This window comes from Amaranthus tricolor, chromosome 10 (assembly GCF_026212465.1).
Source record: "Amaranthus tricolor cultivar Red isolate AtriRed21 chromosome 10, ASM2621246v1, whole genome shotgun sequence".
In the NCBI taxonomy this organism is placed as follows: domain Eukaryota; kingdom Viridiplantae; phylum Streptophyta; class Magnoliopsida; order Caryophyllales; family Amaranthaceae; genus Amaranthus; species Amaranthus tricolor.
In genome coordinates, this window is record NC_080056.1 from 8,258,608 (window position 1) to 8,278,306 (window position 19,699).

The following is a 19,699-nucleotide window of genomic DNA, read 5'->3' on the forward strand; positions in this document are numbered from 1 at the left end:
GTGGTGGAGCTCCGCTTCTGTGTCACATGGAGGCGGGATGCCCTGTACCATCCCAAATTGGTGCAGTATGCGCTCAGGGAAATGCACTTCGACTATGTCGAAGCAGATCAGAGGTACAGATGCTCTCCACACCCCTGACAATATGCCCGAGTGCTGAGGAGCAGATCATCCTCAGAAGGAGCTTCAACGAATTCATTACTCTCACTAATAACATCATCCCAAGGCTCATTTGTATCTTCTAAGTTACAAGTATCATCATTTGTGACTTGAAATTGACTTTGATTGGGTTCATTAGAAGGATAAGAGGAAGATGACATAAAGGGATTTTGGGTTTCTTGGGTAGGGAAGGGCGTATGAGAAGGAGCAGAAGGAGTTATATTCAAGAATGCATTTGTTTCCACAACATTGATATCTTCATTCCCTAGGGGTACCTCTTCTACATATAACTCTAAAGAAGGACTAGGGGTAGACCTTGAATACTCCCACATTGCATCTATAGCCTTCTCATCCTCAACCGGAAAAGCTAACAAATCTCCACTAAGATTGTACTTAAAACTTAAATTGACAGTACTTCTTGTAGTGTCAATGCCAATCTTAGAGCATATAAAATGTTTAAATTCATTCAAATCCATGTATGAATTGCATGCAAACAGTTTACGTCTTCCCCCAACATACTTAACATTGTTACTAGTTGATCGTATTGAACCATTCCAAAAGCATACAACAGTCACACGAAATGAATCCATTTCTACAACAACACAATACAAAATCAACATCACCATCGTGTTCATAAATATATTACCACTACACATTTTAAATTCAACAACAAATTCTCGAACAAACTATTAATTATGAAGATCAAGGCAAATAATAACTACATTCGACATATTCGTAGAGCTTAATTCTAAATGACCACTATACATGACATACATTTTAAAATCAACTCCAAATAGAAAAATTTAAAATTGAACAACAATTAGTAAATTCGTACTTGAAACAATTGCAACAATTCAACAACAAGTTGAACAACAACACCAAATAAAAACGTACCTCAATAAACTGTAGATCAACAACAATTAGTAAATTGCAAATATATGAACCTACATTAATGGGAAAGTTCATTAAAATTCACTAAACCCTAATTTTCCAAAAATTGAAAAAAATCAGAAAAAAAAATACCTTAATTCGATGTAGGAAGATTATACAACAAATTAGTGGTACCAACTTCGACTTTGATGAATTTAGTTGAAAGATTGAATGTGATTTTAATGGAGGATAAACGAGGGAGATGTCGAATGAAGCAAAAAAACGCGAACTGAAATGAGGAAGAAGAAGAAACTGGAAAAATAAAACGACTTAAGTCGCTGTTACTAACAACGACTTAAGTCTTTTAATTTTTTTTTCCTTCTCTCGCTGTTACTAACAGCAACTTATCCAAAGCACTGGTCTGGATGTACGGACGCTTATTTTGGGAAATAAGTTTTCACGGAGCTTATTTTAGGAAATAAGTTGTCTAATTGTCTTAGTTTTTTCAAATTTTCGTTTTTTACCCAGCAATCAGCACTGCAGCATTGACGTAATACGAGTAAGAGATGCTAATTAAAACCCGATCCAATTGAATTGGCCCAATAACGGGTTAAAAAAGAAAATTTGAAAAAAAATGAGCTTTTTTCAAATAAAAAATTTCTAAAATAAGCTTTGAAAGTGTTAAATTCTAAAATAAGTGTCTTTTTGTCCTAACCTTAGATAAGGGCTTGCGCGATTAGTAATAATGAATAAATGAAAAAACATATTTTGTTCTCTATTAGTAACAGTGAACAATAGAAAGAAAAAAAAAATATTTTGCAGTATTATTCAACAGCTTTACACGTTGAAAAGGAACCAATTCCAATCCTAAGATATATGCAAGCATGAATCAAATATATAACATTAGGTAAATAATGAGACCCTAAAGATGGATCGTAAGTTTCATATAAACATTGTGTACGTATAGAAAATGAGCATAATACATAGTTTGGATGGACATGGATGCGAATGAATAGTTAATTAGGTAATTTATGGTGAATCCTACATTTATTTAGTTTTTATGAACATAGCTGCATGTAATATTAATCGACATGACTTACAAAACTAACAATAAAAAGTGGTTATTTTGTGATAATGTGGCATGACACTAACAAATTACAATTTCTTGGAAATAAAGGCTTATATTCATAATTGAATTGACGTGGATAGAGATTATTATAATTAAAAATAAAAATTAAAAGCAGTAATTGTCGTAACTAAGTTGTGAGGTAAAAATAAGTGGCATCTATAGTGTACGTTCATCACATTAGAAATGTGAGCACTATTTATTTGACATAAATTACACAACTAATATTAATTTTAAATAAATTTAATAAATACTCCTATATTTTATCTTTATAATAATAGGAATCAATATTGTAGGATGTATATAGTTGGAGGTCTATCTATTTTTTATTTCAAACAATAAATTAGATTATTAATAATTATACAACAGCTAACTTAACAATTAAGGATAAATATTTGACGAAAGACAAATTAAAAATAATATTCTTATGTACAACCAAAAAATTTAAAATAATATTTAAAATGTACAACCAAATTTCTATATATTAAGTCAAAAATAATAGGAAGTGAAAGAAATATAAAATTCAAATAAAATTAACCCCTTAATCCTTTTGTTTAGTAAAGTAATTCAAATAATTGAACCATAAAATGTTCCAATAATAATAATAATAATAATAATAAATATAGAATCCAAAACAAATAGTATTATGAGATTAGTCCATCCATGCTGGTAACCATTCCTTGCCATCAATGAAATCCATGGAAAGAAGTTTAGATGCTTCTTCCTGGTTTATACGGCGACTCCATGGAGCTCGTTCCCATGTGCTTGATCCAGGTCCATGACATTCGTACTCCGCGTGATATAAATTACTGATTTTTCACACAACTATTCTTAGTTATCATCTCTTACTATATAAATAATAGTTGAAAAATAAGACTGTATCACTATATCACAATCGTATTGTAAAGATTTTTGAATTTATCACGACTGAAATATATACTGGCCACATTTACCATAAAATTATTCGTATCAATTGTAATATTTATTTTGCAATTGTTATCACGACCGTATTTTTACACTTAGGATAAAAGATTTTTTTTTAAAAAACAAACTATACTTTGTTGTCTACTTTTGATTTCGTTTTGATAAGAGATTTGAACTATAAATTGTTTTAAATTCTTTCCCATTTTCTTTTTTTCTCTATTGTTTCCATCAAATTAAACAAAAAGAAAATTAATTATCATTTATATTTTTTATTTAGTAACAAAACTCTAAAAATTTTCTCATATTCAATATAAGTGCTTCATTTGACTAATACATTTATCAATGCATAATTTTTATTATTAATATTATTTTTGTGTTGAGACGAATAAAAAAGATTTAACATAACTTTGTGATAGCTTATAAATTAAGAATAAAATACAACTTAAGAGTGATTAATAAATAATGTTAAAAGTCAAATGAGACATTATACCTAGAGGAACATATATATACATTGATTTTACACTAGAAATACCTTTGTGTCTCATGTGCTAAAAAGTTTAATATACTTATCTGTCCCATTTAATCTACGATAAATTTTCATTTTGTGCTGTCTTACAAATTTTATTTTTATTTTTATTTTTATTATTGTCTGTATTATATTATTTTGTAAATATTTCTCTTCATCAGTTTCACATATTTCTTTGATTCGTCAATTAACAAAATTATTAATATTAAATTTTATTGAATAGAATAGTATGACTTACTCAGTTGGGCCATTGTAACTCCAATTAGTCCATCCTTCAGCAGTAATAGTCCCAGAAAAGTAAGTATTAGCAAAGAGCACCCTAGAGTAGGCTCCTTTGGCTCTACCTAAGTAAATTTGGCCAGTTCCATAAATCTTGCTTTTATTGAATATAAATCCACTTGGTTCTTCTTCACTTTCTCTGTTTTGTGCTGTGATTGAGCCATGGATCTTTATCCTTCGATCCACTAGCACAAAGATCTCACAATCCTACAATATTTCACCCAACAAAAATTAAGAAACTAAATTAATTAAGAGTCTAAACTAAATCTTTGATGTTAGAGCTACTTGTGTGAGAGACTGTCTGTTGGTAAGATGACCTCAAACAAGAAGTCTATATATATATATGAGATGGGATTTAGCCTATCTATGAGACACGTGAGACCGTCTCGGCTTAAGTTTAAAAGGGCATATTGAACAATGTTTTGGTAGTGCTTAAACTATTGAATTTAAAAGAGCTGAAAAATAACAATGATAGCAAGCAAAAGAAAAGTGGTTCTTTTATTGAAAATTAAATTAATCATTTCTGTATGTGGTGAGAATTAAATACTTATCATAAGAATGAAAGGAAAAACTAAAATCAATAGGTCAACTCATTATTCTCAAATGGATAATGTGACAACTTATACTCTACCATGCCCTCACATGCAAGAGTTCTTTGAACGCTAAATATTATTCCTCGAAATGAGGGGCAAATGAAATTAATTCAAATAAAAGCGTAAATTGGTGATTGAAGCCTCGGCATTATACACTCTCAGTTTCTCACATCCTAACTACCTTTTTTATTTTAGCAACTAAACTAACTAATGTGATCACTATTTCTATTCCTTGTCTTTCTCATAAATAAATAGATACTCCTAAATTGCACTATTCTCTTTCATACTCCTTATATCCCTAAAAAAATTGCCACACTTAATCGTGATTCACTCCTAATTTTGTAATAATTGTATTGTAGATAGTGTCCTTATCATTTTCTTTAATTTATTTTCACATTCGTTTTTTCATTTTCTTTAACTTTTAATCATACCCACCTACCCATTTCTTTAATACTTAAGACAATTATTTGCAATATCTTAATGATAGTCTGACATATGTATACGTATGGAATTGAAATAAATAGAAATTTAAGATAATACCCACATGAAAAATGGATCTAGCACGACCAAAGATGAAGTCAATAGAACCTTGAATGTAACATCCTTGATAATAATGTCTGCCCTTGGCATCAAACAGAGTATTGTGAGTGCTGAAAAATCCACAATGGTAAAATGCAGCCTTGTCTGATGCTACATACGCAGCCACTGATTGATTTTGTGAGGTGTAGGCTTCCCCTGTTGGTGCATTATTCTGTATATAACAACAACTCTATCAACTTACCAACAATACAAATATTTAACTGTTACTACTCTTTCCGTTTCATATTATTGGTTATTTTTGTTTGAGTACAAAACATATTTTGGAGCCTCAAGCATCAACATAAGTTTTTGATTAAGTTGATTCTTTGCCAAGTGTTAAAGTATATAACATATCATGGGGCCTCAACCATAAGCTTATGCTTTTGGTTGAGTTGCTTCCTTGAAATGGTATCAGAGCCAGTGTGAAAAGAGGTCGCTAGTTCGAATTCCAACTACCCCTTATTTAAAGTGAAATATTTAGCGCTAAGTATAAAAAGGATTTGTGTTGCATCTAAATTTCTAGCCCAAAGAGCTCTTGTGTGAAGAGACGTGTTAGAGTATATAACATATTATGAGGCTCAACCATCAATTTTTGTATAATGTAAAGAATGTTTTAAACATTTTTTTTTCATGGATATACAACAATATCAATATTAGAGTCTTAATTACAAAAGATTGGAATCGGCTACTTGAACTAATATCTCAGTAGTTCCAATGGTCGTCCATATGTTTTTTTTTTTTTTTTTTTTTTTTTTTATGGATTTATGTTGTAAAAGTAGTTGAAAATAAGAATACCTTGAAGCTTATTCCAAATGCAATAAAATTAGGGGCTTCAACCTTGAAAGTTGCAGACTCAATGTTGTCATCAGAGCTCTGTGACCAAATAATAAAGCTCCTACCTTTGCCATTTCCTCTCATGAATATGTAAGGTTTTGTGCGGGGTATATGTACTTTCTCCCTGTTAGTTCGACCACTTTTTCCAATTAAACCCATAATAATAATAATATTTAATATTAAGCAAAATATAATGAAAATTATTAGTTTTAAAAATTAGCATCTGTAAATAAAAGAGACTTCTATTTTTTTTTTTACTAGGACTCATAAAAAATTACAAAAATTCCTAATCAATCATTGTATAAAAGACAAAAAGAATAATAATAAAATTAATAAAATTAAAAAAGGTAAATTAAAATTATAAAACTTTCATCCTATTAAATCCTACCTCATAAGTGTGATTTATTAATTTCACAAATCACCGTTATTTACTAAAACCTCCTCAAAAAATTACTCCCATTCATTTCTAATGTTCTTTCTATTTCAACATTCCATTCTAAGAAAAGATAAATTTAATTAAGGTTTTTACGATATATTTAGGAGAGCAAGAGAAGTTGAGGAAGACTTAGGAGAGCGTGGGAGGAACAGAATAATAGGGACCTGCATGAACTTCACCTCTCCAAAGACCTGATCAGGGATAAGGGCAGTTGGCAGCGCCTTATCCACGTCTTGGATTACTAAACCCATTCTTCTTACCCACCATCTGTTATTATTCATTGCTTTTACTTACTGATCTTAATCTCCTTCTCAACTTTTAGCCTTATTTTTAGTTATTTGTTCGTATTCTATTTATTATGTTTAGTTATTTGATTACTATTTATGGTTAACGTGGGCTGTAAGCTGCAAGTTTATGGATAGTTGCAGATTTCTCTCTCTTTGAATACCCTTCTCGAGCTGAGGGACTCTTTGACCGCACTCTCTCTATGGGTATGAACTGTCATCTTTTTTTCCTCCCAAACCCTAACCATAGTTTTCTATGAGTGGGATACACTGGGTATGATGATGATGATCTTGTTAGATTCGTCTTAATGTAAACTTTTTTATTATATATTATTTTATAATTTTTATTATGCGTATTTAGAGATATTGAGACTAAAAAATTACCTTGAAAACCGTGCAAAAAGTAATTATGAAGGATAAAAAAGATTAGAGAAAATAATTGAATTCAAAAAAAAGATTCTTCCTTCATTTTTTTTATTTTTGCAAAACCTATTTTGCAACTATTCGTCATTTATTGTTATTTTGCATATTGCACTTATATATGAGAAAAAATCATAGTAATTGGGATATTTGTTTGATCACATATTTTTATATAGGATTAAAGTTTTATGATTTTTAATTTTAAATTGATTAAGGTATAAAGAATTCGAATAATACATCAAATTACGTAAAAAAGATGTTTAGAAAAAGTAAATGCTAACCTATAAACTCCTTTTCTAACATGGATGGTAATCCAATTGGAATTTCCATCTGGAACTGCATTAATTGCTTCTTGAACAGATTTATAGTCTCCATTGCCATTAATATCAACCAAAATTGTTCTATTTGTGGCAATTTTTTGTGTCAAAATTTGAGCGTCAATCACATTCTTATGATGTGGAACTACATGTGCATGATGAGAATTGTGTCCTTCACTAATCTTCACATTTGAAATAAGAATCACACTAATTATTATTGCCAAAATATTCCACAATTTTGTTATTGATAATGGTAAAGAATTACAAAAAGGGGTTAAATTTTGAAAATACATTATTTTTTATAGGAGGATTTTTTTTTTTTTTTTGATTGGAAAAAGGGATTTTAGGATTAAGAAAAAAATATGGGCTTAGTAAAATTGATATAGTCTATTTTTGGTGCTTAGAGTTGGAGGCGTAATACAAGGAAAAAGGATTTACTATTGACTATATTATTGTTTCACCATAGATTTTCTAGTGGATTTCTAAAATTGTTATGGTTGTGTGCCTATTTTTTCAATAGTTTTTCAATGGCAAAATTAAGAAGATAACTTTACGCTAAGAGATTAAATAGTCGTAAAGACATTTATTTAGAGGAATACGAATAGCACGTATCATTAACGGAATCGTGATCACAATTCGTGCTATTTGAGGCATTTAGATGACTTCTTAGTCTACAATTGTGAGCACGAATTCAAAAAGCACAGAATTCGATTTATCGTCGGTATTGTACTACCATAGACTGAATAATGAAATAATCCCACAAAGCAATGGACGAAGTACCCCAAATGGGAGCAGCCCCAAAATAAAAGGGTGATCAAAAAAAGACAAAATCATGATCCATTCATATTTCATTCAAGCCTACCATAACTAGAAAGATGTCAAATCTCAAGTTTTCAGTATCAAACTTCATGGCAAAAACTGGACTAAAGACTGTTGTGTTAGTGCAGAGTGCCTCATCTATAATGCTCGATACAAGAATCACGTAACTCATTTTTCGTTTGTTTCTGCCAGAAATTCGAGAATCAGATTGACATGTACGTTGGGAAACAGCCATGTAAGATGTGTAAACGCAACTACGTTTATAAAGAACATCGAACAGAAAATGGAGAATCCTGTACTGCTCCTCTTCTGATAAGATCATGGTTGAAGAACAAAACTATCACAGTAATGTCGTCATGGAAATGACGTCTGACTTTCTTGTCAATTTTCTGCAGATCAGAATACCGCATTTCTCTTTTTTTCGCAGCTTCGTGTAGTGCAGCTTTGATAAGCCGTTTTGCACATCCCTGCATTTTCACAAAAATCATGAGACAAGTGTATGAAAGATGCCCAAGAATCTCTAAACGACACGAGACATATGACTGCTAAAAAACAGTAGTGTGTAAAAACTTTGTTTGCTCACTATATGTTACTTGCACTCAAGTACAGATTTTAGATACTGGTTCGGGTCCAAGCTACCAATGTCCGAGGATCAAGGATCGAACACGGGTACGTGAAGCAAAATGAAGAGTCCGAGTAACATAGGTTGCTCATACTCTTCATTTTGTTTCACGTACTCATGTCAGATCCTCGATACTCTGACATGGTTTGACAATAGGGCACTTTATTTTGGACCAGTATTATTGTATTTTTCTGTGATTTAGTCAAGTTGGAAATTCGGACACATACACATGAGTTCCCCAAAACTGGATAACAGCATATAAAGGAAAGAAGAGAGGGAGGAAAGGGGGGCATTTTTCCTTAGGAAAAAGTATCGGATTTGGGTGTGAAAGAAGAAAAAAATAAAGAAAAAACATATGGGTGCAAGTAATGGTTGCCAAGTGAGGAAGAAATGTCAGTGAATTGCTACCTCTTGGGTAATATATCATCACCAAAATGAAAGATAATAACTCCCCCGTCTTGTGTCTTTCGATCACCACTAGCTTAAACCCACCTTCCCCTTTAATAATTTGGTGCCTGTTAATAAATTATACCCCTACTCCAAGTATATGACCTTATCGGAAAAGCATAGAAGGATCCATTTTCCTTCCAATTAAAGAAGAACCTTCCATTATCGACACTCTCTTCCTTTCCTCTTCCCACTTTTCATTTCATAAATGATCAAACACAGAACACACTGTTAGCATTCTTTAACAGTTAATCCAGAATCAACAAATGACATCCTACAGTCCCCATGCATTCTTTAATAAAAGTTTATTTCAAGATCTAGGGAGCTCGTACAAAAAATAGACCACGCTAATCCTTTCCTTCATTAAGTGACATGCAGCAATAGGTTATCCTAGAGAAGTACTCCCACTGTCCCTATGAGAAAGATCCCCTTTCTATTTAAGTATGTCCTACTCAATTTGCACCCTTTCATTTTGGCAATGGTTCCACTCCCATTCTTTTAATTTCATTCGCAAACGTTTTCTCTCTTTCCATCTTAAACACTCATTTCTACTCCACTTGCTTTTTGTCTTATTTTTCAACTACAAATTAATTTTTACTCTACAAGTTTTGGGTGCTTTCTCAAGAGATCATGAGTATTGACTATTGATTAACAAAAACTAATCAGTAGCAGAGCTACTCCACATATTATATGTCACAAGGAACTTTGCACAATGAAAAATCTATACTGATGCATGATTGTTCCTGTGCAAGAAAGAAGCTAAATAGCACATGTTCTTTCAACTAGAAGCTAAACAGGCCATGGGTCCATGCCTTTCCCCAATTTTGCATCTTTATCAAATTCTCATTTGCACGTGGATCATTAACATACCGAAAATTTTCTAGGAAAACCGATGATGGTCTTCTCATAAACTAGATTTCATCTGATGGGTGGACAGCCATATAAATCATCTAGATTGGATCAGAACTTAAGCATACAACAACAATAAGGCAGACCTTAGCCCAAAAGATAGAGCTTGAATATACCATTCAGGATATTAACATATTTTAGGAATCCGCTGTCTTTGTCTCACAATCAAGGTAGTACATCATCTCATGGTAAACCATCAAGGATTCTATTCTTTGGGGGAAAGAGGGCAGAGAGCGGATTTTGGTTTGTACAAGCCCTAGTAGAAATGTTGGTTGGAGCATTAGAGGTGGAACTAATATTGTGTACTTTAGCACTGTTTTGTTCTTCTGTCCGTCATTTCTTCCCTTTTTCCTCTTGTTTTTGGTAAGCTAGGTGGACTGTGGACTTGTGATTAGTGGGAACGCTAACTTCTAGCCTCCTTTAAAAGTACTTCTAAAACCATCAAACATTTCTGAATTGTCTACTAACATACAAACTTATTTCCATAAAGCTTCTATTTCAAAGTTTAGGTAGCAGTTTAAGTACGCATACCGAGTAGCCAGCTTGTGTCTTGTTTGAAACTATGTGACTGTATTTCGGTGCACTAGAAGCTACCAAAAAGTCCGGAATAAACTCAGGTTTTTAATCCTTCAGCAGTATCTTATACTTAAGCAAAGAAAATAACTCGACCAAGGAAAGAGGCAAGGTTCAGAAGAATTTTACATGACTAGGCAGGAAATGTGTACTCCGAGTCTCCTACACATTTCCTCTTATGAAACCTCAAATTGACATCATTTCAGACAAATCAAACATGCATGTGTATTTTAGGACTCACTACAAATGTAGGACTAGTATCGATTTGTACCATGAAAAACATCTAAAACAAAAAGTGACATTGGAAGCATCAACACTAAGGTGATTACATGGGGTCTTGGACTTAGCATACGAACAGGAAGCGTGTTGAATGAATAATTAATTGGTTTTGGCTTTGTCTTTGGCTAGCCAATGAATGAAACAGTGACGTCCCTGGTCAAGCACAAGGCTCTAGCAGCAGCAGTATGTACTATGTACTAAGTTTAGCATCCAAATACGAAATAACCAAGCTTACATTTTTCTTAAAGCACATAGTTGTTTGATTGTAGCACAGCTTACAGATGAACAGTCACAATGTGATACCCTTCCTAACAAGCAAGCATCTAGAGATACTGATGTAAGTCTGGACCTTTATTTATTTTGTTTCTACAGCATATAAATGAACACAAGAGATTCCAGAGAACAAATTGTCCACAGAAATTGTTTAAATATCGGCTAAGCTCTGTTTAACTTTCTCAAAGTGAAAAGCCTCAAGCACCTTAGCTTACAAGCAGAGGTGATCAAAATAGATCCGGCGACCCAACATTTACCGGACATTATATCCGAGCCTGACCTTGACCCGACTTCAAAGTGGATTTAAAATTATGTAAAAACTAATGTGGACACAAAATCGATTTTGAACTTGACTCGAAACAGAATCGACCCAATGATTTAAATGAACACCTCTACCTACAAGGCTACAAAGATGCTAAATAAGCCTATCCCACAAGAAATCACTATCGACAGCTAAAAACATTGTAGAATATTGTTTATTATCATCAAAAGAGCAAGTTTTCCATATTAATCGGTTCCGATTTTCAAAGTTAAACAAGAAAATACCTTACCCTACAGAACGAAATAAATTACAGAATCATAGCATCAAGAATCAAAATATAAAAGGCCACAGAAAGAGCTTTTCCAGTTCCACAGTACATCATGTAAAGGCAATGCAGACATGCAGAAAAAAGGAAACCCCGTAAACAGATCTATCTCACAAGCAAAGCTAAAAGAAATCCCACTGTAAAATGTCCTTACAATCATATTTCATCTTTTGTCGAACTCCTTTTTATCAATATTGTCAAAACAGTAGTCTAGATGTGTTCATCACATAGCAATTTCAGGGGTGCTTGGTATGGGAACATAAAATGTAATGGAAAGGAAATGATAAAGAGGAGTAAGGGTAAGGATATGGGTTGTAGTTATATGTTGTTTGGTATAACAATATAAGGGAAACACTTACTTGATTATAGAAAGGTAATTTATTACTTGACATATATGGATGATAACAAAATAAGAGTATCCATTACCCTCAAGAAAGGGATTGGCTTAACCTAATATTATACCAAATAAAAAATGTGGAGTAATGGTAATTAAATGCTTAACCTAATATTCTACCAAATAAAAAATGTGGAGTAATGGTAATTGAATCCCTTACTTGGTATAAAAAAGTTCATACCAAAAACTCCCTCAATTTGCACTAAATCAAATACGGAAGTAATCAAATGTTATGCAGAGACCAAAGCAGTACAGGAAAAATAGATATTCACCAAGAATAATAATATCCACAATAGAACAATCTAAAGGTTCTCAAGATTGTCTCTTCGGAGACATCTGTTAAAAAAAAGGTTCTCAAGATTGAGATACAATAATAACAGTGACCATGCAGTGTAACATAAGGGACACATGAGTTCCCCAATCTGATTCATTGAAAGTTAACGCTCCCTATCCGAGGAAGCATACAGACCCATCCTAGAATATACGATGCACCAGAAAATAGTGAAACAAACGCATTACATAGCTGAAAAACATCCTAACAAGCAAAGCAATATAAAAATCGATTCAGGTAAAAAAAATCTTACAGCATGGGGATGACTCTGCACAATATCAACAGCAGTTTCATTTGACAAGTGTTCCCATAAACCATCCGAAGCGAAAATTACAAAAGAATCATCTGGATGAATATGATGTGAAACAATAGATGGAACTGCAGTCAAGATAGGCATATGTACAGGTTCAGTAATCCTGAATTTTGGATTAATCGGATCCCTGTTATATTGAGCATCTTTCATATATACATCTCCAATTGATCTAGAAACCTGCAGAAGTGATTATCATGGAATTGTTTTAATTTCACAACTAAAATACAGAGGGGTCAGAATTGTCAAAACATCATTAAAAGAAAGGTAAATACGTCATAATTCAATAAGTAAAAAAATTGGAAAAGGTTAAGGTAATAATTCCTCGATGCAGCCACTTATCACTAATGTATTCATAGAAATCAACAAAAGACATTGCCACTTATAAGCTCCCAATGGCAATGACCAGAAAAATTTGGCTGCATGGCAAGAGAAGTTTCTTTTTTGACAATATTCATAATATGAAGAGAATATATGACTCATTCAGGCTTTGGCTTTGTCGTGTGGTTGTTGAAGAGCTTGTCTCATTCAGGCAAGTACACTACAAATTTACATTGAAAAAACATCCAAAAGCATGTTCTTCATGTGGGTAACCATCAAGCAGAGACCGGTTACTATAATTCAGCTTATCAAGATATGAAGGACAAGTATTTTCACAACTCTTGTACAATGAATCCAACAAAAGAAAAGGTCAAAAGGGATATTGCACTAACATTCAGAATTTAAGATAGGAGAGAAGAGTGGGGAAAAAGAATTTATGAGTAAGAAATGAAATAACCAAAAACTAGACAACCTTTATTCGAGCTGTCAAATGAAAACTTGACAAAATACCATCAGGCAGCTACAGTTTTTGATTATCAATCGTAACTCCATCTTTTTCCATCCAAAATCATCTCCAATTTTCAAACTTATTACATCTTTACTCTGTTTTTGTGTCTCTCTTATTGACACACACCCTAATTGGTCTACCTATTCGGGATGAGTAGGGTTGCACTAAAAAATTCAATTTAGGTAAACATAGCATGAAAATGAAAGATGAAAACAGGATCCTATATCATAGAAAAGGATGGAAACAGATTCTCATACCACAGAAAGATAGATGATACGTCAAAGTGTCGATCGCTGAAGTGTAGAAGATGATTTAGTGAAGATGAAAGGAAACAAACCAGCAGTGTGTTTCAAACATGACAATCGTCGTAATTCATTCTCAGTTTCATATTATCCAGTTTCCTGAACTAAATATTCTCCGCATAACAACAGGAGACAAACATATTATAGCGATTTTTAATACGATCATTTGCGATTACCACTGGAGGATGGAGCTGCTAGACTACCAACCTAATATCCTATATACTCTACCATAGGAAAAATAACCTCAACAGCAATAGGATTTTTTTAAACTGAAAAGTCATAATTACTATATTCAGTAAACTATCTACAAGCAAAAATTAAATAATGACTTGTATAGCCTTAATACTTTAGACTTCAGAGAAACCTGAACAACAGAATTACAAACTGAATTTCAATTTTTAGTAGTTAAACTCCATACCCTTTGCGGCCCGTTTGGTTAGTGGTACTAAATGGTGGTAATGAGAATGATTTATAGTGTAAAATTTCATCAAAAGTTTCATATCATTCCCATGGTAATGAAACTTTGTTCACAAAAGTTTTTTTGTTTACAAATTTCCATTACCACCTAATATCACCTCTTCCAATGGTAATGCATTGGAATGAATTTTATGAAAAAAATGAGATGATTGGAGGGGGCACAAGCATGGCCATGAAGGTAGTCATGAGATTTTTCAACTAAAATTACACTAGTTTTCATTCCTATTACCACCGTTTATTACTACCTACCAAACGGGCCGTTGTAGCACTAAAAAGCTATACAACTTCATTTCCAAAATCAAGAGTTCAAGACCCTCAAGATTGTTACAAACTATCACAACCCAAAATATTGTATAAATCAATGAAACTATTACTGGGAAACCTTTAAGCCTGAATCACTAGTGACTGCTCCATGGACATAGTTTCTAGCTTCTCGTATTCTAGCTTCTCATATCGTCACCTGGAATTTCCTTAGAAGCTGTATGGTGTTAGAATAAGCCAAACAAAAAACAAATTCTCCCCTGTCCCACTCTAACATTATATACCCATACCATCCTCCCTTCATTCATAAGTAAATCTCCATCTCAATCTCTCTCTAACACACACATTATGGTCTAGCAACCTTCACCTCATGTTCTGCTACTCTCCACATACAAGCAGATCGGGTCCCTCCTCCCCCGGCCAAAAAACAAAAACAAAAACAAAAAAGAATTCTCTCTATCAATCACCATCAGATTTATGATTTCAGATGGTTGAGCTTTTTCACCGTGTAGAGAAAAATCAAGATAATCACTAACTTAGGACAGTGTCTAAGGGAGATCATAGGCTTGCCTTAATTTGTGAGGGTAAAGTTGTTAAAACGACAGATGACAGTGATCAATATGAAGGAAAAGATGTAGAAAGCTCGAAGGTACAGAGATGACAGAGAAAGGCTACCATTGCTGATCGAAATCAGTGAAGTGGTGGATATAGTTGTAGTTGAAAAATAAAAGAACTGTGATCGTCACCCTTAAATTCACGCTGATACTAAATATTCAAAAAAACTCAAGGAAATAAAATAGGAATTTAGTGGACTTTGTCAACTTTAATGGCTAAACAGAATCAAATTCGGACAATCAACATTTAACTATTAAAACCAATGAAATTTGTTCCTTCCCATTCCAGTTTCTGCAACTGCTTTCCTCCAAAACAATTCGTCAAATACTTCAAATTTTATAATATCTATCAAAAAAAGAGAACATGAAACACTTCACTTGCATTTCAAATGGTAAGATAAGTCATATATCAGAACTAGGTGAGGTAGAGTTTTAGAATATGCTTGTTGTAGATTAAGGCACACCAGCAAGAAGGTCACTTGAACATAACTTTCAGCTTGAGGGTAAATAATGGCAACTGAAAAGCAATCAGAAAATGTCAAAAAAAAACATGTTTAAGAATTAGGCTCGTTATTACAAGATGAGTTACAAAGATCTATTCTGACAATGTCAGGGTTGCTAGAGTCTTTGCATGTCTTAACACTAGTCAAACTCCGGGAAAAATGTGATAATGATGCTCACATTAAAATATGAAGACAAGAGTACAAGTCAAAAGAAGATGCATATTGTCTAGCTGCAAGACTAAAGCCACGTTATAATACTGTGGTTCATCCTTTGCTGCAAGAACCCTTAACTTAGTCTGATACATTCATGACATTGTGTCAGCAAAAGTAAGTCAACACAAGAAATGACAATCAATCGGCGTCTAACATATGAGAGTACAAGGCCAGAGCCGTTTAAGTTTAGAAATCTTTTAGAAAACAGAGCAGCAACCAACGGGTACCAATATACCATAGTGTAAAATGTGGTAACGCTTGTAATCATGTTTACAAAAGGTGAAGCGGTAACGATAGTGATGTGGCTATCGTAACGCCTAAATATCGTTTGAAACCATCAGATATCCCTTTGATGTCGCCTAAATACGATTTTTTAACACCTTTACAACACAGGAAATATCAATTTATTTTTTATTTTAACATTTACAACATGGCCGATGCAATGTGATGCGGCCTTGTTTTTACACTATCAGTCGGGCACTAAAAATTTCTCATAAATTAAATGGTGTAAGTGGACAAGAGTGCCTGACAACCCTTAGAATGTTTTCTTCCATAAACTAAAGGCATTGAAAAGTGAAAACTAGCATGTATCAATAAATATGACCAATACGTTTCTGAAATTTCAAAAGCACAGATAACTTTCAAGAGTTTATGTAGCAAAGAAAATAATCAACATATTTGCAGAACCGAAGCAGGTAGGATCAAACAGAAGAAACCTACCAACAGCTTATCTAACCTGAATAATTCCTTTTACTCTCCAGATTCCATGCTTTAACATGACAATCTGGGGATCATCTGGATGTAAATCCATTAGTTCCCTTCTCACTGACTCAACGTTAGCATTATGATCAGTTGTTAACTGAACAGCATCAATAGATCCAGTATTTGTATTTTTCCTCCCAAGAACAGCACGGGAATCTCCAAGGTTTGCCACAAAGAGAGTATGATGTGATATCATACCAACAAGACAGCATGACCCTACTGTGGCTATTTGTGGTCTAGTGCTCCACAGTTGAGACACCACGTCATGAAACCCTTCCTCCGCTGCTAAAAAAGCCCTTCTTATGGTCTCTTCAGCGACTACACCATTGGTCTCAGCTGTTTTGGCTGCACCAATAAAAATCCATGAACATATTCTAAAAAATTGTCAAAGCAAAAGCATTAACAGAGCATGAGTCCAACCAAGTAAAACTGCACAACGCCAATATCAAGAGCATGCAGCAATTAACATATTTCGCCAACCATTTGAATTCTCAATTCGCTTAAATAGCCCCAAAAATACCCAAAACTGACCATGATTCGCTTTTTTAAGATTCGCAAGAAAACTAGAGAATCATGTGACCTTTGTAAGCTTCCTTCCATGACTCAGAGCAAGTTACCATATAAACTATGCATTTGTTCACAAAATTCACACATAACTAGAAACATAGAAAAGGAAAAAGAAAATCTAACTTCATTATCCATGATGTAAAGTCATAGTAGCACAATGATCATTGTGTCAATCTTGAGGATACAAAGAAAAAAACCAACTTTTTCCCTAAGTAGCTACTTCAAGTATGCTCTAAACTACAACAAAACGAAGAATATGAAGAATATGTGGGTGAGAATCTACACAAACACCGTACTCATGCAAAAAATTCAAAATCCATTGACACTCCAACTAAGACCAAGCACAAACTATTATTAGCTCCAAATAAGTGTACTCCAAGCAATCATGGGCTCCAGCATACCAAATTTCCATATTCTATAAACCATGCTCCACAAAAAACAGTCAGAATAATTGGTTTTGAAGCAGTTGATACTTGATATACAGTGATCAATGGAGAAACTAAAAATTGAACCCTAAACATATTATACATGACCTAATTCCCATTTCATTTTTTTCAAGATGGGTTTTCAATTTTTACCCATCACCAAAACTAGAAACAACACCAATCATGAAAACAGCAATCATCCTATATTACCATTAAAAATGCCTGTAATTTCTATTTACCATTCCTCAATTCTAATTCTTTAGCAATTCACATATGTTCAATATCTACTCAATGATCAGTCATAATTACCACAAAAACCAACACAACCCAATAAAAAATTCAAGTTATGAAGCACAAAAACAGGAACAAAACCCATAATCAAATGAACATCAAGAAACCCAAAAAAGTTAAACCTTGAAGATGACGAAAGAGGTGATCACAGACAAAACGAGCAGCCTCAGGTCCACCATGACCATCATAGACACCAACAAAAGTACCAAAGGGTCCACACTCAATTTGACTTTGATCTTCCACAACCAGATTAGCTTGAAGAACCGCCATAGAAAACTCCCCAGTAGCACACTTGCCCAAATCACGAAACCACAATAACCCATCTTTACTGACACAACCATTGTTGTTTTCTCCTGCACCACTATTGCTTCCACCAACAATGTCAACGCCAAAAGGCTTCCAACATAGAGACAGAAAGTTCATCAAAGCTTTGAGCATCCCACATCTCTCGAGGGGGAGTACCAAAGCTTATTGTTTTTCTTTGTACTTAGATTGTATTGTATCTACAATTACAAGAATAGATAGCCCCCAATTTAGAAAATTGTAGGAGATTTTAAGAGAAGGGGGAAAATGGGTTTTTCTTGGGGGGAATTGTGTTGGGTGGGTGAGAGGCAGAAGGGAGAGAATTGGGAAAATGGGCACGAAGGTGAATGGTCGTTTTCTATATAGAATTTGGGTTATGGTGGAATGGAATGGGTCAAGGGGAAAAGAGGGGTTTGGTTGGCTTATGTTGTTGTGTTCCTTGCCTTCATGAATAGGTCATACTCGTGGGGTTGTCGGCATATTTGTCCAATTTCATGGTCAAGTGGTCCCTTGTGTTAGTTGTTTAAAGCCTTTCCTTTCATCCTCTTGACAGAAGTACGATTCTTACCGACTATAAAAAGATTAGTCTCTTTCTCCTCTATATGTAGTTTGTAGGAACTCTCTAGCCTAACTTTGAATCTAAAATTTATAATATAGGCACACAAATATATAAATGACCAAAAATGCTAAAAAGTTAAAATATATTTATTTTCGTAACATGAAAACTTTTTAGTAAAGATTTATAATAAAATTGGGATTGAAATATCCACTTAACAATATTATTTTTGTGACATAGTAATAATGATGAGATGGAGATATGTTGTGATTAGGTGACTTTGTTCAATCAAGTCTTGCTTAGTTTGGTTAAGTACTTTGGACTCTACCAATTAGAGTCACAAAGTGTTTATAATATATTTATTCGCGAAAATACGTCTTAGCTAAACTGAGTTAAAAATTCATTAAAAGATTTTCTTTGTTGATTTGAAAGATATAGCATGTGCACCTTAGAAGTTGATCGTGCTCTTTTGGTTGATGAAAGAAAGTATGGAAGAAGTGTGTGCAAAGAAGATTTGCCATTTTAGTGCAAGTTTAGGGTTCGGTAAAATGGCATTAGGAAGAAACTTCGAAAAGTGGCTAAAGTTTTCATGTGAAGAAGTAAAAACGAGTTAGAGGGTCACCTGCTCGAATAATACCACAATGCTCTTTCATCTTTGTGAGATTCTATCCGCCTGTTAAAAACTTAATGTCCTACTTTTGTTTGCCT

The 19,699-nt window shown here is 33.4% G+C and overlaps 2 protein-coding genes across 2 annotated transcripts; both read right to left on the bottom strand.

Annotated features, from left to right (window-relative positions):
- Positions 1–2,715: 2,715 nt before the first annotated feature.
- Positions 2,716–7,913, bottom strand: LOC130825222 (probable pectinesterase 67). Its single transcript, XM_057690339.1, has 5 exons — positions 7,309–7,913; positions 5,849–6,011; positions 5,019–5,225; positions 3,841–4,088; positions 2,716–2,961 (listed from the first exon to the last, which is right to left on the bottom strand). Exons 1-5 carry the CDS (start codon positions 7,635–7,637, stop codon positions 2,805–2,807), a joined length of 1,104 nt encoding a protein of 367 aa, XP_057546322.1. The 5' UTR covers positions 7,638–7,913; the 3' UTR covers positions 2,716–2,804.
- Positions 7,914–8,047: 134 nt separating this feature from the next.
- LOC130825221 (probable protein phosphatase 2C 42) lies at positions 8,048–18,830 on the bottom strand. The gene is made up of 4 exons (XM_057690338.1): positions 18,255–18,830; positions 16,824–17,194; positions 12,832–13,068; positions 8,048–8,630 (listed from the first exon to the last, which is right to left on the bottom strand). The coding sequence occupies exons 1-4, from the start codon at positions 18,568–18,570 to the stop codon at positions 8,424–8,426; spliced, it is 1,131 nt and encodes a 376-aa protein (XP_057546321.1). The 5' UTR covers positions 18,571–18,830; the 3' UTR covers positions 8,048–8,423.
- Between the last annotated feature and the right edge of the window lie 869 nt (positions 18,831–19,699).